Source organism: Oryctolagus cuniculus, chromosome 17 (genome assembly GCF_964237555.1).
Source record: "Oryctolagus cuniculus chromosome 17, mOryCun1.1, whole genome shotgun sequence".
NCBI lineage: Eukaryota > Metazoa > Chordata > Mammalia > Lagomorpha > Leporidae > Oryctolagus > Oryctolagus cuniculus.
In genome coordinates, this window is record NC_091448.1 from 66,219,647 (window position 1) to 66,247,010 (window position 27,364).

A 27,364-nucleotide genomic window follows, 5' to 3' on the forward strand; every position below is an offset into this window, starting at 1 on the left:
GCGGCCCAGCCCCGTGGTGACGTCCTGGGGTCCCTGGGAGGCAGGAAGTGAGATGCGTGTCTGGCTGTACGTGTATCCTGGCCATGGAGGCCACAGCCTCAGGGTGAGGCCCTGGGTAGGGGCTTGGTTGGGGGGTGGAGAGGAGACGCCCCCCCCCCACCGTGCACCCTCGCGGCCCCACTGCGCACACTCGGCCAGGGCAGCGCTGGCCCATGTCTGCCCCATGTCTGCACCTGCACCTGCGCCGCGGCATGGATGTTACCAGACCTCGGGACTCGGCTTTACTACTGCCCGCTGGGACGGAGCGCAGCTGTGTGGGTGGCCCCCTGGCTTCTTGGCGCCCAAGGCCTGCTCAGGGTGGGGTGCGGGAGCCCACACCCCACGTGCAGGGAAGGCGTCTGCTCCAAGTGACCCAGCGTGCGGGAGGAGGGGGCGGGGCGGCGCCCGGCTCGCTCTGCTGGGACAGCTCCCTTTGAGGCCTGTTTCTTCCTGTCGACCACGTCCAAGTATTTATTCCCTCGCGTGACCGGTGGCGTTGGTGCGGCCGCCGCTTTGCGTTCTGTAAAACCCCCGGGCCTTCACTTAAACTCTTGCACAATAAACTAGTTTTTTGCATCGCCCTTTGCCCGTTACCTGCTGAGGTACGCACGCCTGCTGCCTCGCGGGCCCCCCCGCGGCCCGGGCTGGGTTCTTAGCGTGGTAAAATGAGGACTTCCACGCGGAGACTCCGGACTGGGGAGACCCCGCGTCGCCCCACGCCTGCCCCCATCTGCCCACAGCAGTCTTGGCTTTTGTTTAAAAAACAACCCCCCCTCTCCGCCCCCCAACTGCCCCGAGCTCAATAAAACAGTGTCCTCGCCGCGGTGTGCCTGCCCTGGTTTTCTGGTTGTAATGCACCTGTGAAACCCGCTGCGCCGACATCCAACTTTTATTCAGATAGAAAAAATCGAAGTCTGACCCCGCTGGTTTAGAAATCAACTAGCAAAAAAAAAAAAAAAAAAAAATCCCACATGGCATATACAGATACATATTTTCAGAGCCCTAATCTGGTTGTTCAAAGGTTTTTGCAATACTTTTTTTAAAAAATAATTTATTATAGCCAAATGTACAAAGCCAAGTTCTGGATGGTTACTGCTTAATAAAAGGTCTAAGAAAAGTTCATGGGAATTTTGTTACGAAAAACCGTGTATTCTGCTCTTCATTGCTCTGAAACAGGCGAGCGGGTCACCCCGGGCGTGCGGAGAAGGGCGTGGAAGCCGGGGACAGCGCGAACTCGGTCGCCGCCCCCAGATTCCAGGCTCCGGAGCCAGCGAGATCACGTCTCCGCCCATCATCCATCAGCTCTCCCCCCCCCCCCCCAAAGATTTCTTTTACTCATCTGGAAGACTCAGAGAGAGGTGGAGACAGGCAAGACAGAGGTCTTCCATCCGCTGGTTCACTCCCCAAATGGCCTCCACGGCCGGGGCTGGGCCAGGTGAACCCGCGCCCGAACGGGAGGCCGGCGCTGCAGGCGGCGGCTTTACCTCTGCGCCACAGCGCCAGCCCCATCAGTCCACTTTGAGTGAGCAGCAGAGGGGGGCTGACGTGGTGCAGCAGGTAAAGAAGCTGCCTGTGGCGCCGGCATCCCATGTGGGCATTGGTTCAAGACCCAGCTGCTCCACTTCTGATCCAGCTCTCTGCTGTGGCCTGGGAAAGCAGTAGAAGATGGCCCAAGTCCTTGGGCCCCTGCTCCCATGTGGGAGACCTGGAAGAAGCTCCTGGCTTCAGCCTGACCCAGCCTCCGCATCCGGGGCGTGAACCAGCAGATACAGAGCTCCCTCTCCCTGGCATTCTGCCTTCTAATTAAAACAAAACAAAACAACAACAAACAGTTGGGGCTCGGGGAACTGAGCACCCGCCTGCGGTGCCGGGAGCCCAGGTTGGAGCACCCGGGCGGGAGACCCAGATGGAGTTCTGGGTTCCTGGCTTCAGCCTGACCCAGCCCCAGCAGTTGTGGTCATTTCGGAAGGGAACCAGCAGATGAAAGATCTGTGTCTCTTATCTCTGCTCGCTCTGCTTTCAAAAAGCTAGAAAAAGAAAAGAAAAAAAAAACCTGAAAATCTTTAAAGGGGCCAGCACAGTGGCATAGCAGGTTAAGCCACCACCTGTAGTGCCGGCATCCCATATGGGCGCCGGTTCGAGTCCTGGCTGCTCCACTTCCAATCCAGCTCCCTGCTAGTGCACCTGCCACTTTAGCCAATTGGGAAGAGAACCAGCAGATGGAAGGTGTCTGTCTGCCCCTCCCCCGTGCCCCAACTCTGCCCCTGTAACTCAGCCTTTCAAATAAATTTGTTAAAAACTTTAAACATTGTAAAAAGATTTACGGATTTGAAAGGCAGAGTTAGAGAGGAGACAGCTCGCCCATCGTTATCTAAGCCTCAGCTGCTCCCCCACCCCCAGGAGTTGACCCGCTGATGCAGACCCTGGGTGGGAACGTAAGGAACCCAGAGCAGCCAGGCTGGGTTGGAGCAGGCGCACTCAGCTTCCCTGCTGCGTGAGGACGCACCCAGGCCCCCCGCCCCCACCCCAACACCACACCCCCCGTGGATGCCTGGACAGCAGAGCGGCCAAGGCCACTGGGGAGGGAACACTGCCCAGCCGTGCATGGCGCTGCTCAGCCCTGGGTTCCCGCAGGCAGAGGGTGGAGTCGGCCCCAGACCCAGGGGCAGGTGATGGGGAGGCCCCCGGGGGCACCCAGGAGCAGGTCTTGGCTTGGCCATGGCAGCACAGGTGGCAGACTGACCAGACGCCCCAAACAGTACCACGGGAGAGCAAGATCGCCCGAAGAATCCGAGGTACCGCTTGCAAAGCCGTCTGTTTTTTGTGTTTTTGTTTTGTTTTGGTTTTTGTTTTTTTTTTTACAGAGTGGACAGTGAGAGAGACAGAGAGAAAGGTCTTCCTTTGCCGTTTGGTTCACCCCCCAAGTGGCCGCCGCTACAGCCAGCACTGCGCTGATCTGATGTCAGGAGCCAGGTGCTTCTCCTGGTCTCCCATGGGGTGCAGGGCCCAAGCACCTGGGCCATCCTCCACTGCACTCCCGGGCCACAGCAGAGAGCTGGCCTGGAAGAGGGGCAACCTGGACAGAATCCGGCACCCCGACTGGGACTAGAACCCGGTGTGTCGGCGCCGCAAGGCAGAGGATTAGCCTAGTGAGCCGCAGCGCCGGCCATTTGTTTCTTTTAATACGCTTGAATGGCACAGAGAGAGTGAGCGCGTGCGCGTGTCCAACCCTGGCTTACTCCCCAGGTGCCTGCAACGCCAGGGCTGGGCCAGGCCGAAGCCACGAGCCCAGAACTCTGTCTCCCACGTGGGTAGCCAAGGGCCCAAGCACTTTTTTTTTAAGTGACAGGAAGGGACAGATCGTCCATCTGCTGTTTCACTCTCCAAATGGCCACTGCTACCATCCAGGCTGGGCCAGCAAAGAGCCAGGAACTCCATCCTGCCTCCCCAGAGGGGTAACAGGGACCCAAGAACTGGGCCATCATCTGTTGCTCCTCCAGTGGCCTTAACAGAGAGCCGGGAGCTGGTGCTGTGGCGTGGCGGGTAAAGCCGCCACCTGTGACACCAGCATCCCGTGTGGGTGCCAGTTCCAGTCCCGGCTGCTCCACTTCCCATGCAGCTCTCTGCTATGGCCTGGGAAGGCAGTGGAAGATGGCCCAAGTGTTTGGGCCCCCGCATCCAAGTGGAAGACTGGGAAGAAGCTCCTGGCTGCTGGCTTCAGCCCAGCCCCAGCCATTGTGGCCATCTGGGGAGTCTATCAGTGGGTGGAAGATCTCTTCCCTGCCCCTGTAACTCTGCCTTTAAAGTAAATCAGAAAGCAAACCAGGGAGCTGGATCAGAAGTGGAGCAGCCAGGACTCGACCCCGCGCTCCCGTACGGGGACACTGGCATTGCGAGCGGTGGCTTAGCCTGCTGCAGCTGGCCCGGGCCGGCGCCTGAGCCAGGGCGCAGTGGCAGGAAGCTCTGTGGGCGGCTTCACCTGCTGCTGAGCGGTTTTCCTGTTAGGGGAGGGCCGCGGATCCAGCACGGACAAGGAGCTCCAGCAAACAGACAAGCCCGAGAACGGCGCAGAATGAGACCACGCTTTCCTTGGAAAGCGACCCAGAGCGCGTCGGGGCGGCGCCTGCCCGGCGCACCTGCAGAGCCCAGGCAGCCGGGTGGTGCCGGCGGGAAGGCGAGACCACCAGGCCCGGCAGGACACCTGGCAGCTCCTCGAGTGACCGAGCACGAGTGACCCAACGACCCGGCTCCTAGGCACGCACACACGCAGAGGGAAGCAGAGCGCTCGAACAGCCGCAGCGCCCAACTCCCAAGGCATTATGTAAATGGAGAAGCCAGACCCCCCAGAGGCCACGCCCCGGGCCATGAATCCCACCCAGGACACACGTGGCAGGTGTGGAGGGGACCCCAACAGATGGGGACCGTGTTCCCGCCGAGGGCCGCAGTCTGGGTCCTGGAGCCTCTTTCACGGACCACACAAAACCATCCACCCACCCGGATTCTGCTAACGCCCGACCATCCCTGGGGCTGCGCGCTTCTAGAGTGAAGTTGGTGCCTTATTATTTTTTTAAATTTATTTATTTGAAAGAGAGGCAGAGAGAGAGCAAGAGCAAGTCTTCCATCCGCTGGTTCACTCCCCTACGGCCGCAACAGCTGGAGCTCAGCCAATCTGAAGCCAGGAGCCAGGAGCATCTTCCAGGTCTCCCAGGCGGGTGCAGGGCCCAAGGACGTGGGTCATCTACTGCTTTCCCAGGCCACAGCAGAGAGCTGGATTGGAAGTGGAGCAGCTGGGACTCGAACCGGCGCCCATATGGGATGCCAACACTGCAGGCGGTCTTAGGCTTCGGGCTAATGCAGACCCTGGGGGCAGCAGCGATGGCCCACGAGGGGGCGCTGCATTGAGTTCCCGGCTCCTGGCTCGCACCTGGCCCAGCCCTGGCTGCTGCAGGCATTTGGGGTATGGGCAGCAGACGGAAGACCTCTTCCCCGTGTCTCCCCGCCGCTCAACAACCCAATAAACCGACACAGGGCTTGAAGAGGCAGCCTAGCTGCACCCGCACACTGCATGGTCGCGGGGCTAAGGCCAGCGCAGTAACCGCCTCACCACCGCCACAAGTGTCGCAGAGGAGAACTTGGCCCCGCTGGTTCCAACCCAGCCCCCTGCTGAGCCACCCGCGTGGGAGCCCGGGGAGGGGGTGGGGGGAGCCTCAGGCTCCTGGCTCTGCCCTGACCCCACCGCCAGCCGTCGAGGGCATCTGGGGAGTGACCCAGCGGGTGGCAGGTCCCCGTCTCTCCCTCTCCGTCACTCCGCCCTTCAAGTCAATCAACCGATCTTTGAAAACGCATTAGGATATGTGGATACGTGGAGCTTCGTCGTACAAACAGTCACCAGGCGGCTTCCCGGGCCTCCTGGTCAAAGCGCCGCCCTGACCTCAGCCCAGGAAGCGGGGAGGCGGCGGCCCGGGCCCTGGGGGAGCTGACCCAACCGTTTAAGGGGGCGCGCGCAGGATCGCAGCGGGCAGGGGCCCGGACGGGCTGGGCTGGGCAAACACGCGGCACGCACAGCTGACAACAAGAGCGCTTCAGCTGACAACAAGAGCGCTTTATTCCGGTGCCAAGAGGCCGCCCCGCCCCGCCCCGCCCCCACCCCCCCATCCCCCGCCCCGCACACCGCGCAGACCCAACGTCAAGGCCGCCAAGCTGGAGGCGGCTTCGGGCCGTGGAGGCACGGGCGCCCCCTCCCAGACCAAGCGCGCTCCGGGGCGAGGGCGCCCGGCCCCCCAGCCCCGCACCCCGGGCTTCAACTTGGTGGCCCAGGGGGGGCGTCCTGGGGGGGTCCCACGGCGGGGATTCCCCTTTTAACAAGCCCACCCCGCCCCCACGGAGCCAGCCACAGCCGGCGAAGCCCCTGGCCCGCCGGAGTCAGCGCGCCTGCTTCTGCGGGAAGAAGGTGTACTTGGCGGGGTTGAACTCGTCCCAGATGCGCTCGAACTCCTCCAGGAAGAGGCGCACGTACACCGGGTCCTCCATGACCAGCACGTTCTCCCGGTTGTTCTGGATGGCCTGCGTGGTCCAGTTGAGCGAGCCCGTGATCAGCACCTTCTTGTCCACGATGGCGAACTTGTGGTGCATGTAGCCCAGGTCCTGGTCGTGGCGAACCTGGATCCCTGCGGGGCCGGCCAAGCAAGCCCCCTCGCACGGCGCACGCGCACACGCGCACCCCCGGGCCCCGCCCGCCCCCCCCCTCCGGGCGCCCCCACCCCCGGCCTACCCGCCTTGCGCAGCAGGCCGATCTGCGAGCCGTTGAGGGCCATGTAGTCGCAGTCGGTGATGACCCGCACGCGCACCCCGCGCTGGTGCAGCAGCTGCACGGCGCGCCCCAGCTGCGGGCTGGAGAAGGCGAAGAGGCAGAGCTCCAGGCTGGCGCGGGCGGCCAGCAGGGCGCGCAGCAGGCGGCTCAGCGAGCTCTCGCAGTGCGGCAGGCTGCACGGGCAGCCCGCGGGGGCCGCCGCCGCCGCGCCCGGGGCCTGCAGCAGGGCCTCGGTGCAGGTCACCTGCGACGGAAAGAAGAGCACCTCGCGCCGCGGCCGCCGCCGCCCGGCCCACAGCCAGCGCAGCAGCCAGGGCAACGCCTCCAGGGCCAGCGAGAGGCCCGCGGCCGCCACCGCCACCGCCCGCCACCCCAACCGCCCCATGCCCGACGACACGACGACGACGACGACGACGACGACGCCGCGGGCCTGGGCGCCTTGCCACGCCCCGCACGTGCTCGACCACGCCCCCGCACGTGCTCAGCCACGCCCCCTTGTTGTGCTCTTGCCCCCGCCCTCGCCCTCGCATCACGTGTTCAGCCACGCCCACACCACGTGCTGGCTCCCGCCCTCGCTCCCTCATGCCTGGCCACGCCCCCCACGTGCTCCAGGACCCTGCGCGCCAGGCTGCCCCGCCAGGCGCCCGGCGCCCCCAGGCACCTGCGAGCTGCACCCTTGCGTAAGTCCAGTCACAAGCGGCCACAGGACCATCGCCGGGCAGGTCCTGCGCTCCCGGGGGCGGGGTGGGGGAGCGCAGGGGGTCCACGGCTCACCAGGCTGTCCCGCATCAGCCCCAGCGCCCTGTACGCGCCCCCACCCAGCCGCGGGCACACCCCCGTGGCCACCCGGGAGGGCTGGGCGTGACCCCGCGGCGGCAGGGCGGGAGCCCCCAGGGCCGCCCGAGTCCCTGGTGCCTCGGAGAACCTGGGGCGCTCGGGGCGGGCTTGCGAGCTCCTTGTCCTGAGGACCCGAGCCGCAGGAGCGCTGCGCTCTGGTGGGCAGGTCGCCCTCCCCACGCTGCGCCGTGGCTGCCGGGGGCTGCGGTTGGGCAGGGGAGGCGGAGCGGGCTGGCAGGCTGCCAGTGCCCCACGGCCAGGAGGCGCAACCCGGTGGGCACGCGGGACCACCCCGTCGTGCGCCTGTGGGCTGTGACCCGCATCCGTGCCCACATCCCGGTTTCTCAGGGCCCCTTGGAGGACCAGGACTGACTCCCCAAGTGTCACGGGGTGAGGCTGTGCTCTGAGCACGCGGGAATGGCAGCTCAAGCCGCCACCTGCGATGCCGGCTTCCCATAGGGAAGCAGGTTTGAGTCCCAGCTGCTCCACTTCCTAGCCAGCTCCCTGCTAACGCACTTGGGAAAGCAGTGGAGGATGGCCCAAGTCCTTGCGCCCTGCACCCGCATGGGAGACCCGGAAGAAGATCCTGACTCCTGGCTCCGGATCAGCACAGCTCCGGCCATTGTGGCCATTTGGGAATGGACCAGTGGATGAAGACCTCCCTCCCTCCCTCCCTCTCCCCCTTTCTTGGTTTTTAACTGTGCCTCTCAAATAAATTTTTAAAAAGAAGCTCTTAAGAATCAGAAAATGTTGTCCTAAAGAGCACTTTTTCAACCAAAAAGATGGAGACAAAGCAGCAGCAAGGCAGGGTGGGGGGTGTTCACCCCCACAGTTAAGGGCCTGCATTGCAGTACAGCGGGTTAAGCTGCCACGTGTGACCTGGCATCCACGTGGGCGCCTGTGCGAGTCCCAGCTGCTCCACTTCCCATCCAGCATCCTGCTGGGGCCTGGGAAGCAGCGGCAGATGGGCTAAGTCCTTGGGCCCCTGCACCCACGTGGGAGACCCGGATGGAGCTCCTGGCTCCTGGCTCCAGCCTGGCCCAGCCCTGGCCATTGTGGCCATCTGGGGAGTGAACCAGCGGATGGAAGATCTCTCTCTCCCTCTCTCTGTAACTGTGCCTTCCAAATAAAATAAATCTTAAAAAAAGAAAGAAAAAAAAGCCGTGACTCTGCGTGTGTGTCAAATACAAGGGTTCTTCAAAAAGTTAAAAAGTTCATTATAGAAAATAGCAAAATGGTAGACATAAATTCAGCTCTATCAGTAACTACATGAATGCATACAGAATAACACGCAGTCAAAAACTAGAAACTGCCAGCCAGGATTAAAAGGCAAGAAGGTGGCCGGCGCCGCGGCTCACTAGGCTAATCCTCCGCCTAGCGGCGCCGGCACACCGGGTTCTAGTCCCGGTCGGGGTGCCGGATTCTGTCCCAGTTGCCCCTCTTCCAGGCCAGCTCTCTGCTGTGGCCAGGGAGTGCAGTGGAGGATGGCCCAGGTGCTTGGGCCCTGCACCCCATGGGAGACCAGGAGAAGCACCTGGCTCCTGCCATCGGATCAGCGCGGTGCGCCGGCCGCAGCGCGCCAGCCATAGCGGCCATTGGAGGGTGAACCAACGGCAAAGGAAGACCTTTCTCTCTCTCTCTCTCTCTCTCTCTCTCACTCTCACTGTCCACTCTGTCAAAAAAAAAAAAAATTAAAATTAAAAAAAAAAAAAAAGAGGCAAGAAGGTAGCACACGCCGTCTGCAAGAGACACTGCAGCTTCAAAGCCACAGGATGGGAGTGAGTGCAGGACAACAGGTACCCACCCGCGCGCCCGAGCCGACCGCGCATCACAGTGGGGGCCTCCCAGCACAGGGGTGATGCCCGTCAGCAGAGGGAAAGCTCGGGGGAGAGGCTTCTCGGGGAGTCTGTGGAGATCCGTGCATACAAGGGGTCTTCTCGGAAAAACGATTTGCAAAGCTCTCTGCACCGACACACACAGCCTTGGACTCATCTCCCCGCCCCCACGTCCCACGTACCTGTGGGTTTTCCTAGAACTGACGGAGAAACTCAAGGTTCGGCACTTACGGGGGCTGTGAGGCTCCACGGAGAGGCGCTGGGACAGGACTGGGAGGGCAGCTCCGGGGTGCACTGCCCCCAGCACCGCGCTGCGGCGATGCGTTCCTGGTCCCGGGGCTGCCCGGCTGCCACGTGTACATCAGCAAAGCCAGGAAGACCCTGTGTGGCTCCACCTGGGGACAAAGGGTTAAGCAGCAGGACTTATGACACGTCCACGCCACTGCCACCTCCAGACCTGTGACCAGGGCACCCGCTCACCTGAGTGCGGCCATCCCCGGGGGCAGTGACGAAAGTCCCGGCCGCCTCTGCATTCGCGCTCTCCGCGGCGGCGTGAACAGCACCAGCACCCCGGGGCCAGGCTTGGTCACGGGGCGGCGGGGCAGCCAGGTCTCCGGTCCAGGCCGCTGGACTGGGACAGCCCTGCCCCGAGGGGCCGCCTGAGCTACGCGGCAGCCACCCCTGCGCGGGCCGGGGCAGATGACTGATGTGTCACTCCACCGTGCTACGCGTGCCACGGCACCCAGCCACCGCCCAGCCCCCTTCCTGTCTCTCCGAGAACCCGTTTCCTGGGGCCGAGCCGGTGGCCGGGTGCACGGACAGGGGGCCTCCTGGTGCTCTCCTCCCCCAACCCTGGCCGGCTCCCTGGGGGCCTGGAGGCGGTGACGCGGCTCAGACCGCCTCCTGCCACAGAGCGCTGGCCACTCACGGTGCCACCCTGGGGTCCTGTGTTCTGAGCAGGCTGAAAATGGTAGGCGCCAAACCAACAGCTTAGAAAAATACTTTATTGTGTTTCAATGTTTTTGGCCTCCTACAGAGAGCCAGTCATAGAAACCTGGTCTTCGTGTTAGACATAAATTAAAATAAGAACACAAAAACAAACTACACACAGATCAGCAAACTGCCAACCTCTCCAAGCCATGAGCGCCCATGGAGGCAGTGGGGCGGGGGTGGGGCGTGAAGCCGCCAGAGGCGACAGCACCGTGGGAACTGCTGGCTGCAGCCCTGGCGGCGCAGGGGGCAGGCACCCCCCCACTGTGTTCCTGCGGGAAGGATGGCGGCTCCACTGCTGCTGCAGTCTCCCCCACCCCCGGGAGACAAGTCCATGGCCTCCGGGCGCGCATCCCACAGAGCCGGGGCGGGGACGCGCACGACTCACTGCGCAGACCCAGAAAGCTCGCGCTCGGCTCGGGAACCTGCAGAGGGCTTGCGGCCATGGGGGCAGCCACGCCGGGACGGGCCCACTCTGCCCGAGTCCCGGGGAGGCACCAGCTGCGCGCGCCCCCGAGCCCTCCCCGTCACGGGTGCCCCGACACCAGGCCCGGGCCCCATCCCCACGCCCCCACGTCCCTAGAGGACGTGGTCCATGCCAGCCGCCCCTCAGGCTGGGACGCGGGTCAGCTCCGCGCCTCGGAGGCCATGGGGCTGCGGACGGTGGACATGAGGTGTGACTTGTAGGTCTTGCTCAGGCCGGTCATCCAGAACTTGAGCAGCTTCACGTTGTCCTCCTCGGCCGCGCCCAGCACGCTCAGGAGCCGCTGCGTGTCCTCTTTGGGCCGGCTGTCCACCTTGGTGAACTTGAACAGCACCTTCACTTTGCTGTGGGGACCAGACACGTGACGGCTCAGAACCCCCGGCCCAGTCCCGGCCAGCAGAGCGGGCCACACACACACCAGCCCAGAACCCCCGGCCCAGTCCCGGCCACACACACACCAGCCCAGAACCCCCGGCCCAGTCCTGGCCACACACACACCAGCCCAGAACCCCCGGCCCAGTCCCGGCCACCAGAGCAAGCCAAACGGCTTCAGGACCGGCCAGAGCCCTGCAGCTGGGCTGGGATTCCAACTCCGGGTTGTGGCGGGGAGCAGCCAGCCCCATGGCCCCCAGCCCTGGGGACAAGGGCCGGTGCACCCCAACAGCAGAGAGACGGGAAAGAAACAGCTCCCTCAACTCGTCTGCCTGCCCAGACGCCTCGCTGTCCTGTGGGCAGTCAGGATGTCTGACGCACGTGCCGGAAGAGCGCAGGGCTAAGGCAGGTGGAAATAAAGCCAGGTGCCCAGAGGGGTGGCGTTCTGCCCGGTGCCTGGGACGCGCACAGCCCACTGGGAAGTGCCTGGCTCGGCTCCCGACTCTGGCTCCTGCCAGCACGGACCCCTGGGGTGAGGGGCCGGCACCAGGGACGCCTAGGGTAGAGCCGGGCTCCTGCGCAGGAGTCCCGGATGGAGCTCCCGGCTCCTGATTCCCGCCTGGCCCAGCCAGGTCTCTTGCAGGCATCAGGGGCGTGAACTGGCAGATGGCAGCTTCTGTCTCTCAAAATTTTTTTAAAAAAAGGAACGTTTGTTACCCGACTTAGATTTCAAAGCTAATTACACAGAACAACAGGGCAGCAAAGGAGGGGCGCTCCCCCATGTGCTGTGGCCCTCGGCCCTCGGCAGCAGGGACGGAGGCCCTGGGCCACCTCTCCTGGCCTCGTGGGCTGTAGGCGGCGAGCGGGCAGCCGTGCCCCGGCCTGGGTACCTACTTCATCCACTCCTCTTTGAGGCAGACGAGGCACTGGTCCACCACGTCCACAGACAGGTTCTGGTTGGTCAGAGCTGCTTCGATCTTGTTCAGGATGGTGGGGCCCACTGGGGACAAGGGTGGAGATAGGGGGGGCACGTGAGCCCCAGGCCAGGCGGGGGGGGTGGCCTGCCCGCCCCCAAGGGAGGGCAGCCCAGCTGGCGCACCCACCTCGGTCCGCGGCCACGGGGCTCCCGCTGGTCACCACGAACTCATACTTGCTCAGAGGCTGCTCGTCCTCGTGGCCCGCCGGGAGGAGGGTGGAGCGGGGGGCCGCGTGGACCTCCACGACGACGGCGAACTCTGCGCGGCACGGCACGGCCCTCACACACCCACACGATGCAGCCCCCAGCCGCTCCCACCACCAACCAGGCAACCCGGCCCCATAGCCAGCGGTGGGTTGGCACTCCAGGCCTGTGTCTGCGCCCACAGCCTGCGTGCCTAACGCCACCCAGGGCAGACGCCGCCCCCTGGTGCTGCAGGGGCGGCTGTCCAGGGCCTCGGGTATGCCCAGCAGTCAGCATGCGGCCCCAGGCTGCCTGCTGGACACACACGCCTGGGCGGAGGGCTGCAGGTTCACCTCCCGGGTCCCTGCTCAGAGCCCGGCTGCACTAGCCAAGGCAGGGGAGGCTCAGAGCTAGGAGGAATGAGGAACTAGGAATGTCACAGGGACGGGCATGACCATGGAAGGCCTGCTGCGGACAGCCCAGCAAGCCGGGGCCGCCTGCATGCCCACTGCCCGGATCAGAGAGCGGGTTCCGGTTCCGCTGCTCTGCTTCCAATCCAGCTCCCTGCTAATGGCCTGGGAAGGCGGCAGAGGCTGGCCTGAGTGCTTGGGTCCCTGCACCCATGTGGGAGACTAGGACAGAGTTCCTGGCTCCTGGCTTCAGCCTGGCCCAGACTTGGCAGTTAAACTACATAAGTAAACCTTAAAAAAAAAAAAACAAGGAGCCCAGGAAACAACAACGGCGTCCCAGGATGCCGACCTCCCCTGGGGACCATCCTCAGGGCGTGCGCGCCCTCTGTGCCCGCCCCGTGACCACAGCCACAGCCGCAGTCAGGTCACCCAGCTCCCCCCGCCCCACCGGCTTCAATGACAGAAGACAGCTGGGCCTGCAGCGTGGGTGCTGCCGCCTCCCAGGCCCAGCCTCCCCTCCCCGGGGTGGGGGGGCCGCGTGGCACGCACCTGAGGACAACACGTGGGCGGGGACCTGCACCTGCGGGCTGAGCCCCAGGAAGTTGCAGCGGTAGGCCTCCTCGTACTGGCTGCTGTAGGGGATGATGCGCACGCAGCCCACGGGCAGCATGGTCTGCAGAGGACATAGCACTCGGAGCCCCGCCCCCGATGCCAGCCCCGCCCCCGCCCCGCCCCGCCCCGCCCTACAAGGGAGGGCCAGCTGGGAGAGGGAGCCATTGCTGTAGCAGCTCCCAGCCCCTAGCACGCCCCTGTGCACACTTCCTGAGCAGTCCCAGCCCCAGGACCTGGCACCCCCGCACCCTGACAGGGCGGCGGCCGTGTGCCACCACAGCCACCCAGCGCAGACGCTTACCCGGAGGACCTCGAACGCCGAGTGGACCAGGTCCACGTCTCTGCTCTTCCAGATCACCTGGTTCCCCATGAGCACGTGCCAGGCCAGCATGCGGAAGGACTGGGCGCCCAGCACCTGGGGGACAGAGGGCAGTGCTGGCCGCTCAGCAGTCCCCCCCGCCGGGGGGCCCTGTACAGCAAGGATGCGAGAAGTCACCCGCTCAGGGAGCCTGGTGACCTGCCAGGATCAAGAGGGCGCACAGACGGACGTGCCCTGATCTGCACCAAAAAGAGGGGTCCCGGGCTCTGACGCCCGTTCAGATCTTGGAGCCGGTTTTATTTTTAACAAGGTGAAGCCAAAAGCCGTCAACTTCGGCACCATCTACATTCTCTCAGAACGCCTGATTTTTTTTTTTTTTATAAAAGTTTATTTATTTGAAAGGCAGAGTTACAGAGCAGCACAGGCAGAGAGAGAGAGGATCTTCCATCTGCTGGTTCACTCCCCAGATGGCCACACGGCCAGAGCTGTGCTGATCTGAAGCCAGGAGTTTCTTCCAAGTCTCGCACGTGGGTGCAGGGCCCAGGGACTTGGGCCATCCTCCACTACCTTCCCAGGTCATAGCAGAGAGCTGGGTCGGAAGTGGAACAGCCGGGACTCGAACCAGTGCCCACATGGGACCTGTCACTGCAGGCTGCGGCGTCACCCACTACATCATGGTGCCAGCCCCTCACAACACCCCATTTTCCTGAGCCACTGGCAGCTGCACCGGTACCAGAGAGGGAGGGGCACCCGGCCTTCCCCACACCCCAGGCCACGGCTGCGCCCTCGCCAGCAGGAGCCTGGACCCCAGTGGTGTCCTGTGCAGGACTGCGGGCCCTCTTCATCCCGCAGGGCCCTCCCCCAGCCCACCGCGCCCTGGAACTTCCCCCACACTGGCCTCTTAGCAGGGGCCTGCCTGGGGCGGGCGCCGCGGCCCTAGGTTCAGCTGCTCCTTGGAGGCCGGCGTCTCATAGCAGAGGGCCTGGGTTTGAGTTCTGGCTCCGACGCCGATCCAGCTCCCTCCCAGCGTGAGACAGCAGATGGCAGCCCAGTGACTGGGTCCCTGCCACCCGCTGGGGTCCCTGGCTCCTGGTGCTGGCTCATCCCAGCCCCGGCTCCGAGAGGCATCCGCAGAATGAACCAGTGAAGGGAAGTGCGCGCGCTCTCTCTCTCTGCCTCTCCCTCTGTCACTCTGCCTTTCAAATAATATAAATCAGTCAGTGTTTTAAAATACAAATAAAAGAAAGGCCTGCTATCTCATGGTCTCTAGGAAGCCAAGCTTTGAGGATAATTAAAACCAAACAAGCGCTTGCGCTGTTCGGAACCTCAGCAGTACCACGGCAGTCCCCTCCCGTGGAGTCCAGACCCCAGCCGGCGCGGGTGGCTGCATCCGGATGCCGCGGGGGAGCCCTGCCACTAGCGCCACGTGCTCGCATCTGCCACCACAGGGAGGCGTGCGGGGCGACACCCGCTGCTCAGGCTAGGCGGGTGGGGGACCATGCTCCGCTCAGCAGAGCTGGGCTACCTCCTGTGGGACGGACTGGCGAGCCCCGCACACGCTGCCCGCCGTGCCTGCCTCGGGCTATCTCGACCACGGCCGCACTCGCGGGTTTTCTGGGGATGACCGTCACTGCGTACTGCGGAGTCCAGGCTGCAGCCAACAGAGGACCCGTGCGGCGCGGCCCCTTAGAGGACTCCAGCACAGCAAGACTCAGAGGGACGTGGGCAGGACGCCAACCCCTCGGCATAGCTGCTCCTGTGGCTCCCACACTCCATAGCCCTCTCCAAGGACTCCCTTCTGGGTGCCGAGCCGCCGGGCCCAAGGGCAGGTGGGCCGGCGGAGGAGAGCAGCCGGGGCTCTGCCGGGTGCCGCCTACCTGTCTCATGTGCCGCAGCGACTTGAAGCCGGTCGGCTTGCGGGGCTGCCAGCTGCCGCGGTCCGAGAGCAAGGACGAGTCTGTCGGGCACTTGGTCAGCTCCCGCCCGTCGGCGCCCCCCGGCAGCACGGGGGCCTTCTCCTCCTCCTCGGTCTCCGAGTTGTCCCAGCTCTCCGACTCCTCTTCCAGGTCTAGAACGGCGACCAGGCTGCTCATGCGACCTGCGGCCTCCGGGTGCGAGCCGCCCCCGTCCCGACCGCTCCAGCCCGCGGAGCTCATGGCGGCACCGGCCAGCCGGCTGCTGACCCCTGGCTGTCCTCCTGGGAAAGCCCAAATCCACCAGGGCAGGCACATGGTGCAGTGGGTTACTGCCACCGCTAGGCCACTGGCACCCCTGGCTCGGGTCCTGGCCGCCCTACTTCTTCTTCTTTTTTTTTTTTTAATTTAATTATTTGAAAGGCAGAGTTACAGAGAGGGAGAGGCACAGAGAAAGCAAGCAGGAGAGAGAGAGATCTTCCATCTGCTGGTTCACACCCCAAATGGCTACAACAGTCAGAGCTGGGCTGACCTGAAGCCAGGAGCTTCATCTGGGTCTCCCGTGTGGGCGCAGGGGCCCAAGCACTTGGGCCACCTTCCGCTGCTTTCCCAGGCGCATTGGCAGGGAGCTGGATCGGAAGTGGAGCAGCCAGGACGGGAATCTAAACAGGATGCCGGCACCACAGATGGCAGCCCCACCCACTAAGCCACGGCGCCAGCCCCCTGTTCCAGCTCCAATCCAGCTCCCTGCTAGTGCGCCTAGATGCAGCAGAGGATGGTCCAAGTGCTTGGGTTCCCATCTCCCACGCGGGAGACCCAGACGGGGCCTAGCCCAGGCTGTCATGGGGCTGTGGGGGCATCACCCAGAGGATGGAAAACCTTCCTGTCCCTCTTTCAAAGTCAATCAAGCAAGCGATCTTCTAAAAAAAGAAAGAAGAAAGAAAAGAAAAAGGAACCACAGGCCAGCCGCAGCGCTGGCGGAGTGGAGCGCCTCTCCGCCCGGGGCTCCTCCCAGGGCTGCACACGCCCCTTCCTTCAGCCACAGTCCTCCCGAGCACCCCAAGAACAAGCACAGCCGGGCCCAGGGAAGGGCACACGGGAGCAGCAGAGGCCCCGCCTCCCGTGAGAAAGCCCTCGGCGCCCCGCCCCCACTCCAGCCTGGACTCTTGGCACCATCAGTAAATGGTTCCGGCCCAACTGACCCACAAGGACGAGAAGGCGGGGTGCGAGGCTGGGTCTGCTCTGAGCTTGCTCTGCTCTCTCTGCAACCCCACGTGAGAAACCGCACGGTTAAAGGCATTGCCCGCAGCTACCCCGAGACCCCCAGGTACCGGTCTGCCCTGGTGGAAAACTCAGCCAGGATGGAGAGGTCCTGGGTAGCGGGGCTCACCATGCCAGGACCCCCTGGTGGTCAGTTTCACATAAAGGACCGAGGCTGGACCCACAGTGCAGTGGGTTAAGCCCCCGCCTGTGTGTGACACCAGCGTAAGAGCACGGGTTCGAGTCCCGGCTGCTCATTCTCACCCAGCTCCCAGCTAACATGCTTGGGGAGGCAGTGGAGACGGCTCAAGTACCGGGGCCCCCACATCCTTGTGGGAGACCCAGATGGAGCGCCAAGTTCCTGCATTCGGCCCCTCCCCAAATAACTCTGCCTTTCAATAAATAAATCTGTAAAACAAAACAAAAGCACCTTCCTCACTCACTTCTCTCCAACACACCTCTCTATGGATTTTCCCAGCGCACCTGGGAACAGAGTCTCTCCTGTGCCCGTCAAACAAAACCAGGCAGGAAGTGAACAGAAACACGGAGGGCGAGGGGCCGCCCCCAGCCTCACCGGCCAGCTTCTCCATCTGCACCAGGGTGTCCTCGGTCGGCGCGCCTTCCAGCAGCTTCTCCGTCAGTCGGCTGCCGCACGCTTTCAGGAGCCTGGGGAACACAGCGCCAGCCGTGAGGCCTTCGCGCCAAAGGACACCCTGGACCTGGGGTCCACAGGGACACACCAAGGAGAGGCCCCCCTGAGACCGCAACACAGGCAGCGGGGGTGGCTCCAGGATCGGGCTCTTGCCACCCACGTGGGGAGACGTGTGTTGTAATCCCACCTCTTGGCTTCATGCCGGCCCAACCCCAGCCACTGAAGGCTATGGGGAGTGAGGCAGAGGACAGAAGCTCTCTGTTTCTCCACCTCTCAAATAAATCAATACTTAAAAAAAAAAAAAAAAAAAAAAAAAGCCACAGCATGTGTTTGCCCCCATGATTAGGCCACCATGTGGATGCCAGCATCCCACATCAAATGCCTGGTTTGAGTTCCAGTTTGGGGCCGGTGCTGTGGCACAGAGGGTTAGGCCACCGCCTATAATGCCAGCATCCCATATGGGTACTGGTTTGAGTCCTGGCTGCTCCACTTCCCATCCAGCTCTCCGCTATGGCCTGGGAAAGCAGCGGAAGATGGCTCAAGTGCTTGGGCCCCTGCACCCACGTGGGAGACCCGGAGGAAGCTCCTGGATCCTAGCTTCAGCCTGGCCCAGCGTTGGCCTTTGCAACCATTTGGGGAGTGAACCAGTGGATGGGAAGAACTCTGTCTCTCCCTCTCTTTCTCTGTAACTGTGCCTTTCAAATAAATAAATCTTTTTTTTTTTTTTTTTTTTGACAGACAGAGTGCACAGTGAGAGAGAGAGACAAACAGAGAGAAAGGGCTTTCCTTTGCCGTGTGCTGCGGCTGGCACACCGCGCTGATCTGACGGCAGGAGTCAGGTGATTCCTCCTGGTCTCCCATGGGGTGCAGGGCCCAAGCACTTGGGCCATCCTCCACTGCACTCCCTGGCCACAGCAGAGAGCTGGCCTGGAAGAGGGGCAACCGGGACAGAATCCGGCACCCCGACCGGGACTAGAACCCAGTGTGCCGGCGCCACAAGGCGGAGGATTAGCCTGTTGAGCTGCGGCGCCGGCCCTCAAATAAATAAATCTTAAAAAAAAAAAAAAAATTAAAAAAGAAAGCTTCCTGCTCATAGTCAAGCCCCCTCCTATCAAACCTTAGCTTGAAAAATCCTTATAATTAATTAATAATTAATTTTTACAGATTTATTTTATTTATTTGAAAGGCAGACTAGCAGAAAGGGAGACACACAGAGACAGACAGACAGAGAGATCTTCCATCCACTGGTTCACTCCCCAGATGGCTACAACAGCCAGGCTGAAGCCACAGGAGCCAGGAACTGCATCTTTTTTTTTTTTTTTTTTTTTTTTTTTTTTTTTAAGATTTATTTATTTGAAAGTCAGAGTCGCACAGAGAGAGGAGGCAGAGAGAGAGAGAAAGCGAGAGAGAGAGGTCTTCCATCCGCTGGTTCACTCCCCAACTGGCCACAACAGCTGGAGCTGTGCCGATCCAAAGCCAGGAGCCAAGAGCCTCCTCTGGGTCTCCCACACAGGTGCAGGAACCCAAAGACTTGGTCCACCCTCTACTGCTTTCCCAGGGCATAGCAGAGGGCTGGATCGGAACCGGAGCAGCCGGGACTTGAACCAGCACCTATATGGGAAGCTGGCACTGCAGGCAGCAGCTTTACCCGTTATGCCAAGCACCGGCCCCAAGGAATTCCATCTTGCCACATGGGTGGCAGGGACCCAGGGACTTGAACAAACATCTGGCGCCTCCCAGGGACATAGCGGGGAGCTGGATCAGAGGCAGAGTAGCTGGGGCTCCAACTGTCGCTCCAATACGGGATGCAGCTGTCGCAAGGAGCGACATGGCCTGTTTGCCACAACACTGGTTCCAATAAAACAATTAAAAATAATTTTTTATTGCTAGTAACTGCTAAAATTGAACCAGATGGTATATGTGTACTGCGCTGTTTACTTTGGCTATGTTTGAAAATTCCCATAAAGGAAATGATTTAAAATACAGGAGTAGGGGCCAGCGCCGTGGCACAGTAGGTTAATCCTCTGCCTGCAGTGCCAGCATCCCATATAGGCACCAGTTCTAGTCCTGGCTGCCTCTCTTCTAAACCAGCTCTCTGCTATAGCCTGGGAAAGCAGTGGAAGATGGCCCAAGTCCTTGGGCCCCTGCACCCATGTAGGAGACCTGGAAGAGGCTCCTGGCTCCTGGCTTCAGATGGGCGCAGCTCTGGCCATTGCAGCCATTTGGGGAGGGAACCAGCAGATGGAAGACCTCTCTCTCTCTCTGCCTCTCACTGTCTGTAACTCTACCTCTGAAAAAAAAAAATCTTAAAATAATAAAATAAAGTACAGGAGAAAACAGGGTAGATTCCAAGTATTCGTATCATGCAAAACAGGACAAGTGTATGAGGGAATACACGTGTCTGACAGCTTGATTTAGCCATCCCACAAGAGACACACAGACCAAAACATCATGCTGTACCTTAGAAATGTAATTTTCACGTATCAAAAAAAAAAAAAAAAAAAAACAAACTTGAAAATCAGCAGCCAACTGCTTCAGAGACCCTGAGGCAGAACCAGCCGCACAGAAGAGAAGAGCGGTTCTCACTCCAGCAGGGAGACCCCACTCCCGCCCCTGCCCAGGACTGGGAGCGGGCCGGGTGCTCACCAGGCGAAGGAGGTGTGCAGGCACGCCCACAGGTTGTCGTCACTGGTCAGGGACGTGAGCGAGCGCGCTGCGTTGCCGTTCCGCTGGTGCAGGAAGGGCGTGAAGGCCGTGTTCATCCGCTGCGCGCGCTGTGGGCACCCGAACTGCTCCGCCTCAAACACCTGCCACGCAAAGGCCCCAGGGCGCCTCAGCACACCGTGTGCTGCCCCATCCGGATTCGGGGCCACCCGGGGGGCGGGGCCCAGGAGCCGGGCAGGATGTCCCCGGCCCCCTCCTGAAAGGACTCCTTAGGCTCCCGCTGGGGTAGCCCTGGGCCCTGCCCCCAGGGATCCCCCCTGGGAAGAGGCCTCAGTCCCCGCATGGACGAGGGTCGCCAGCCAGCCCCGCAGCTCCAGCAGGTAAAGCAGCTGCTCCGCCCAGAACGAGCGCATGCCCGGCCCTCCCGCAGCCACAGTGCCCGGGAACAGGCCCGCTGCGGGGACGCCGCTGCCACCACCTGAGTGCAGCTGGCCCGGTGCCGAGACGGCGGGAGCTCACGGCACTGGCGGCAGCCTGGAGCCCAGAGCGCTCAGAGCCCACGGCTGCACCAGCGCTCACCTTGAGGGCTTTGCCCTGCAGCTCGTCGATGATGGCCCGCACCCTGGCCAGCAGGAAGGGCCAGGAGCTGATGAGGTAGATGCGGTCCATCATGATGGCGATGATGCTGTACCAGCGCTGGAAGCCCCGGGCCAGGCTGTCCTTGATGAAGAACGTGTGGCTGAACACGAAGCCGTGCTGCTCGTCCCCGAAGAAGATGGGGCCTTCGCGGCCGGGGCAGACCTGCGGGGAAGCCACGGGAACTCCAGGAGCCAGCCCCTTCCCCGCGTGAGCCAAATCGAGGCAGAGCGCCCTGCCCAGGCCTGCTGCTGACTCGGACTAGTCATGGGGGACAGCGGGACGCGTGGGGACGAAGGCAGACACCACAACTCATAGTTCCCATGACCAGACTTCCCCAACACGACATCAGTGCCACGGGACACCTGGCCAGCACCCGAGGCGGGCGCCTGGAGTCCTCCACCCTGAGCCCTGAGTGCTCTGTTTTTTAAGGCTTATTTATTTATTTATTTATTTGAGAGGCAGAGTTTTTACAGAGAGAGGGCTTCCATCTGCTAGTTCCCTCTCCCAAGTGGCCTCAGTGGCCAGAGCTAGGCCAATCTGAAACCAGGAGCCAGGAGCTTCTTCCAGGTCTCCCACACCAGTGCAGGGGCCCAAGCACTGGGCCATCTTCTCCTGCTTTCCCAGGCCATCAGCAGGGAGCCGGATCAGAAGTGGAGCATCCAGGACACGACCTGGTGCCCAGAAGTGACGGCTACACAAGTATCCCACCTGCCCCACACCCGGTGGTAGCTGACTCACCTGGACACCCAGTGCCAAACCACCTGAGGGCTTAAGCAGCTTCCTCACGCCCCATTTCCCCATGGACACACACCTAACACACATCTCCCAGCAGACAAGGCCACCCGCCTGCCCACAGACAAATCACAGGACAGTAAAATGAGAGAACAGCTGAGGGCAAGGGCCCAGCAGCTCCCGGTGAGAAGGCGGAGGGAGGGCACAACGCAGCCGGCCCGGAGCACAGCAGGGATGGGGCGTGCACGTGGCTGAGTGACTGGGCCACCCAGAGCGGGGACCAGGATGGAGTTCCTGGCTCCTGGCTTTCGGCTGGCCCAGTCCTGGCTGCTGTGGGCATCTGGGGAGTGAACCAGCGGATGGAAGGTCTCCCTCCCTATCATTCTGCCGTTCAAATAAAATAAACCTTAGAAACAAGCAAACGAGACACAAAGCACAAATGCAAGTCCGGCAACCCCGGCCAGTTCGACATGACTTCTCCGAGTCCTAGACACGCATCTCCCCTACCGCCCCTACCCCACCATCACTGAACCCGGACAAGCGGGTTTCCCAGGGGCGGGCCCGCCCCCGGAGAGAGGCTCACCTCACAGCTCAGGCTGCGGACGCAGGCCTGGCGGACGATGCTGAAGAGCTGGGGGTGGTTGGGGTGCTGGTGACTGACGTACTTGATGGAAGTCTCCTTGTCGTGGCTGATGTAGCCCGGGTGGCCCGCGGCCAGAGAGCGGCAGCCCTGCCCGGGGCCGCAGGAGAAGACCTGTTAGTTGCAGGGCAGCCGACAAACTCTCAAGCCCACTCCAAGCCAAGCTGCATTTAGGAGGCTCTAATTTTAGACCTGGCGCTGTGGCGTAGCAGGCTAAGTCTTCGCCTGCGGCGCCGGCATCCCACATGGGTGCCAGTTCGTGTCCCGGCTGCTCCTCTTCCAGGCCAGCTCTCTGCTATGGCCTGGGAAAGCAGTAGAAGATGGCCCAAGTGCTTGGGCCCCTGCACCCACATGGGAGACCCAGAAGCTCCTGGCTCTGGATCAGCTCAGCCCCAGCCGTTCCGGCCACCTGGGGAGTGAACTAGGGGATGCAAGACCTTTCTCTCCGTAGCTCCGCCTCTCAGATAAATAAACCCGAAAGAAAACTCTATTTTTGCATAGGAATAAGTGGCTCCTAGATTAGCACTCATCTGAGGAGTTAAAGGTTTCCAGGACAGGAAAAGCAGGACCAAGAGGTCCCCAAGGTGGTCAGAGGTCGGTGGGAACAGGCATTTATTTATGTGAGCGGCAGGTTCTGTGAACAGGTCCGTCGCTCTATCTAAGCTGCAACCCTGTGAGAAACCCCATTCCACAGAAGACAAAGCTGAGGCTGGGGTGGACTGTGGCTGGCCTGAGGGCACGGGGCTGTGCTGCTCTCGGGAGCCCTGTCCACAGCCACTGAGCTTCTGTCCTTGGTCCTGAACACACTCGGCCCAGCCACAGGCAGGGGCCCCGCACGGACAGGGTTGGAGGCAGAGGCTTGGGAACAGCCTGCCACACTGCCTGCTGCAGGAGTGGACCGTGCAGCCCGCGGAGGCCACCAGCAGCCTGAGGCATCCAGGCCCCCAGGGCCGTGCACAGCAGGGCCCCGAGGCAAGGCCCTGCCCAAGAGGTGCAGGCCTCCTCCAAGGTGAACCCCAACCCTGGCTCCAGGCCTCTCCGGAAGCTGGCTGAGCCCCCTAGGGCCCCCACTGCCAGTGTCTGAGGGCTCCCCTCTCCCCAGGACCCCTCATGGGCATTAGCAGCAATAGATGAGGCTCTGATACAGCGCCTGCCTCTCAGAAAAACCAACAGAACTCAGCCTGTTCCTAAAGCAGGGCCAGGTCCAATGCCCACGTCCAGCGCCCAGCGCCCACCTCAGGGCCTCCAGCAGAGCCTTGATCTGCCGGGGTGCTGAGGCCCACTCCCCCAGGCTCACAGCCGGGGCATGGTGAGCACGTGCGCCAGGGGACGCAGGGCTGTGGCTGGGCCGTGTGGGTGCCGACACTCAGCACAGAGCCGGCTAGGAAAGCTACGGCAGCACTTGGGGGCACAGAGACGCACATGCCTTCGGGGTGCCACTTGAGAGGAGGCCTGCTGGGGGACCGCGCCTCCCCGAGACCCTGAACGGAGCGCACTTGCCTCACACATGTCCGACTTCCTGGGCCCCGCGCTGCCCGGCTCGGCGCCGGCCCCCTCCGCGGGGCTGTGGGCGCGGCCGCGGCCGCTCATCTGGATGCCGCCTTCCTCCTCCTCGGCCTGCTCGCCCTGGCCGGGGCTGTCCCCGCTCCCGGCGCCCTGGGGAAGCGGGGCGTGCAGCACCTCCGTGCAGAAGAGTGTGCGGGGGCCGTGCAGCTCGCAGAAGTGACACAGGGCGACAATGGCGTTCATGGTGCCCTGGGGAGCAGGGGACACCGTGAGCAGAAGGCACCCCACGGAACCTCCCCGGCGCCTCTAGGACTTCCCGCTTCACCACTGGGGCAGCACCCGCTTTGCACCCAGCGCCACGTCAGGGGCAGCACAGACAACGGAAGCCAGATCCCATCGGGCCCAGAGGCAGCCACGAGAGGGGGCGTGGGGGTGAATGGCCGCACCAAAGGCCCTCCGGGCAGAACTGAGACAGGGCCCCGGGGCAGACAGCACAGGAGAAGGACAGCTACCCTTGCAGGGACCCGCAAACTCCAGGGCGACTGAGAGGTCCATAAAGTGGACTTCAAGTGGACCCCTGCCCAGCACGCACCTGCTGAGCGCCTCCCAGTCTGGACGAGGAAGCAGCCCTCCCCGGGGAGGGGCACGGGAACCTGCCCAGTCCAGTGCTCCGAGGGGCCAGTGGGGCTGGCAGAGGCCCCCAGAGGAGGGGTCTTGAAGCCCCAGGATGCAGACCCCTGGGGCCTCGGAGAGTGAGGCTCCAACATGACACAGGAGACCTGGACGACAGCGGAAGAGGCCGTGCAGGCTGGCTCACAGCATGGCAAGCCCGGTGACAGGAGCCCGTCACAAAAGGACAAGCAATGCCCAATTGACACGAGACTGTACGGGGGACTTTACCTCTGGAAGGGAAGGATAAAGTTTCCTTTGGTGCAAAAAGAACTTTGAAATTCACACATCCAAGTTGGGGGTGGGGGTGGGGCTCGGGCTCCGAGTGGTGGGATCCACAGGGACGGAAGGGGCAATGGTGCCAGGGGGTTGGGCAGTTCATGTTTAAGCCCGGCATGTGGACAGCACTGGAGCCAGCCTGTGCTGGCGGTTCCATCACTCAGCAACACACAGCTGCGTGCTGACAATAGTCCACTTTATGTGCATTTTAGCACAATTTGGACAGAAAAAAAAAAAAAAAAACAGTGGGCAGGGATCCCCTGCAAAGTAACAGGGAGGTCACTGGTGCCCTAGCAGAGGTCAAGGTCAGAGAAACAGAGCCCACACCCGTGCCTGCCCACCAATGGCAACCCACCTGGCCGTCCGCGGACCCGGACGCAGCAGGGGCTGGCAATGGCAGAGGCAAAACGGAAGAGAAGCGGGCGGGAGTGAGCGTGGAGAGCGGAGGCTCCGGCCCCTGGCCCGAGGTGTTCCCAGAGGCAGGTGACGCAAGTGCAGACGGCCCGAGGCTCAGCCGGGACGCCTGGAGCAGGCCGTGGCCACACCGACTGCAGATGAGAGGGCAGGGCTGGGGAGAAGGTCCCAGGCACCCGCGGCCCTGCCCCTGCCCTGTACCCGGTCCGAGGCCTCCCCAGCCAGCCCACCCGGGACAGCTGCCCTGCCCCCGCCCTGCCTCATTTCTGTCTCCTAACAGGTTGTGTGTACTTCCCCTTTACAAAGACCAGATTTCCTGGGGCCGGCGCTGTGGCACAGAGGTTAAGCGTCTGCCGGCAGTGCCAGCATCCCGTATCGGTGCCACTTCGAGTCCAGGCTGCTCCACTTCCAATGCAGCTCCCTGCTAACGCTCCTGGGAATGGTCCAAGTGCTTGGGCTCCTGCACCCACGTGGGAGACCCAGAAGAAGCTCCTGGCCCCTGGCTTCAGCCTGGCCCAGCCCCAGCTGTTGCAGCCATTTGGGGAGCGAACCATTGGATGGAAGATTGATTGATCTCTCTCTCTCTCCCCCCCATATCTCTGCCTTTCAAATCTTAAAAAATAAAAATAAAATTTCCAGCAGGTAGAGACGTTGTCCCCTGGTGTCTACAGCGGTTCCCGACACACAGGGCACCCAAAGAGCACGTGACGGATAAATAAACAGGTTTAGGGGCTGCCCACGGGGAGGTGACAGCCGTCAGCACAGGAAGTAGATGGAGGTGCCCACCGCAGGGACAGTCCAGTGGCACAGGAGCCGATGGACTGAGTTTAAAGAAAGAACCCAGGGGCTCCATGACAGTGAGGTCAAGAACATTCGTCAAGGGCTTTGAGACCCACAGCGGACGAGGAGACATGGGAGGTGACCATGGACCAGACCGGGACCAGAACCAGAACTGGAACCAGGAGGTCAAGGCAGGGCTAATAGGATGGAAAACAAAAGCAGACACAGATGCCCTGCCCCAGAGCCTGGAAAGGGGGCCACGCCTTCCTTGGAGGAAAAAAAAAAAAAGGCTCCTTCCAGCCACACACCCAGACCAAGGCAGCCCTCTGCCCCACCCCACGCACACCTGCTCCAGCCTGCCTAGGCCGGAGCGGGCACCAGAGACGTTGTCACCCAACGTATTCCAGGCCCAGGAAAAAAAAAAAATCCAGACCCAATTCAAAGAGCACCGGTTTGAGTCCCGGCTGCTCCACTTCCGATCCAGCTCTCTGCTCTGGCCTGGGAAAGCAGTGGAAGATGAACCAAGCGCTTGGGCCCCTGCACCCACGTGGAAGACCCAGAAAAGCTCCTGGCTTCGGATCAGCCCAGCTCCAGCCATTTCAGCCATTTGGGGAGTGAACCAGCGGATGACCAGCGGAGACCTCTCTCTGTCTCTCTCTCCTTCTCTGTGTAACTCCGACTTTCAAATAAAGCTCTCTTCCACTGCCTTCCTCTAGCTCCACTCCAGCCTCCCCTGCCCAGTGAGCTCTACACCCTACAAGCAGGTGTCCCGACTCCTCAGCCTGGCCGGGACCGCCACACCACACTCTCCCCCCCTGCCACCGCCCCCCCCCCCCAGCTCCCTAGGATCCCAGAGGCCCACAGGGGGTTGAAGGAGCCCCCGCAGATCCAGCAGGGGCCAGGTGACCCGCAGTGAGCATGCAGCAGCCCCTAACCGGTCTCCCTCGGGGCTTCCTTCCGGCTGGAACCCGCGGGCACCACTGCTGCTGCCCTCACCTAGGTTGTCGCGGACAGCAGACACAAGGTCACGTGCCAGGGTTACTCAAGGACGCGATGACAACAGTGATAAGCCAGTGCCACCGGCTGCCGCCTTTCTCTGCAGTGACAAAGGTCCCCCCCACCAGCCTGGCTGGACACCGGGGTGGCGCCGGGTGTCCACGGCACGCTGCTTCTCACCCCCTGCTGACCTCGCTGGACCAAGCATTCTCGGCCACGTCCACCAACCCTAGGAAGAACTGCGGTCTTCCAGGGCAAACCCGGGCCGGCGCTGGAGCAGCGGGCACCGGGAGAGAGGCAGGGCAACGTCAAATCGGAACCAAACAACGGCCCCGGCTCCTCCTCCTCCCGCGAGGAGCTAGGATGTGGCCTCACGCTCCCTCCACATCGCCAGCTCTCCGCAACGCCCCAAGCCACTCGCCCACCGCTGCCCGCCCCACACTCGGCCGGGCCCTCGCCGTCCCCGCCGGACAGGTCAAGGTGAGGCCGGAGCCGGCCCTAAGGGACAGGTGGTCGCGGCCGCATTGCACGGCGGGCCCGACCCCGAGGGGGAGACGCCCAGACCCGGGCGGCCACACTCACCCGCGGTCCCCTCAGTCCAGGCTGCCCCGGCGCCAAGCCAGAGGCGCGTGACTGGGTCGGACCGTACCATCCGCCCATGCCCGCCGCGGGGGCGCCCGGATTGCCCGAGCGCACCCCGCACCGCGAGGCGAGCGAGGCCCCACCAGGTCCTTGGGTCTGGGAACGAAGGCCCGCGCCCCCGTAACTCCGAAGTCTAGTGGCAGCGGGAATTTCCCAACCCGACACCTTCCTCTTCCACGCCGCTGCGCCGCTCCCCCTCTCAGAGAAGTAC

General features: G+C 62.5%; 2 protein-coding genes across 5 annotated transcripts; both read right to left on the minus strand.

Annotated features, from left to right (window-relative positions):
- Positions 1–668: 668 nt before the first annotated feature.
- On the minus strand, positions 669–6,803 carry PLD6 (phospholipase D family member 6). Its single transcript, XM_051831049.2, has 2 exons — positions 6,311–6,803; positions 669–6,206 (listed from the first exon to the last, which is right to left on the minus strand). The coding sequence occupies exons 1-2, from the start codon at positions 6,732–6,734 to the stop codon at positions 5,962–5,964; spliced, it is 669 nt and encodes a 222-aa protein (XP_051687009.2). The 5' UTR covers positions 6,735–6,803; the 3' UTR covers positions 669–5,961.
- Positions 6,804–10,005: 3,202 nt separating this feature from the next.
- On the minus strand, positions 10,006–27,229 carry FLCN (folliculin). 4 transcript variants are annotated; one of them, XM_008251599.4, is made up of 13 exons: positions 27,094–27,229; positions 24,677–24,869; positions 23,368–23,622; positions 21,811–21,957; positions 20,436–20,657; positions 19,839–19,999; positions 17,115–17,206; positions 15,245–15,435; positions 13,350–13,463; positions 12,986–13,109; positions 11,971–12,102; positions 11,762–11,867; positions 10,006–10,839 (listed from the first exon to the last, which is right to left on the minus strand). In XM_008251599.4, the coding sequence occupies exons 3-13, from the start codon at positions 23,614–23,616 to the stop codon at positions 10,638–10,640; spliced, it is 1,740 nt and encodes a 579-aa protein (XP_008249821.2). In that variant the 5' UTR covers positions 23,617–23,622; positions 24,677–24,869; positions 27,094–27,229; the 3' UTR covers positions 10,006–10,637. The 4 variants fall into 4 exon arrangements, with proteins under 4 accessions (XP_008249821.2, XP_008249822.2, XP_051687007.1 ...); XM_008251600.3 differs by having other exon boundaries at positions 26,512–27,106; XM_051831047.2 differs by lacking the exon at positions 21,811–21,957.
- Between the last annotated feature and the right edge of the window lie 135 nt (positions 27,230–27,364).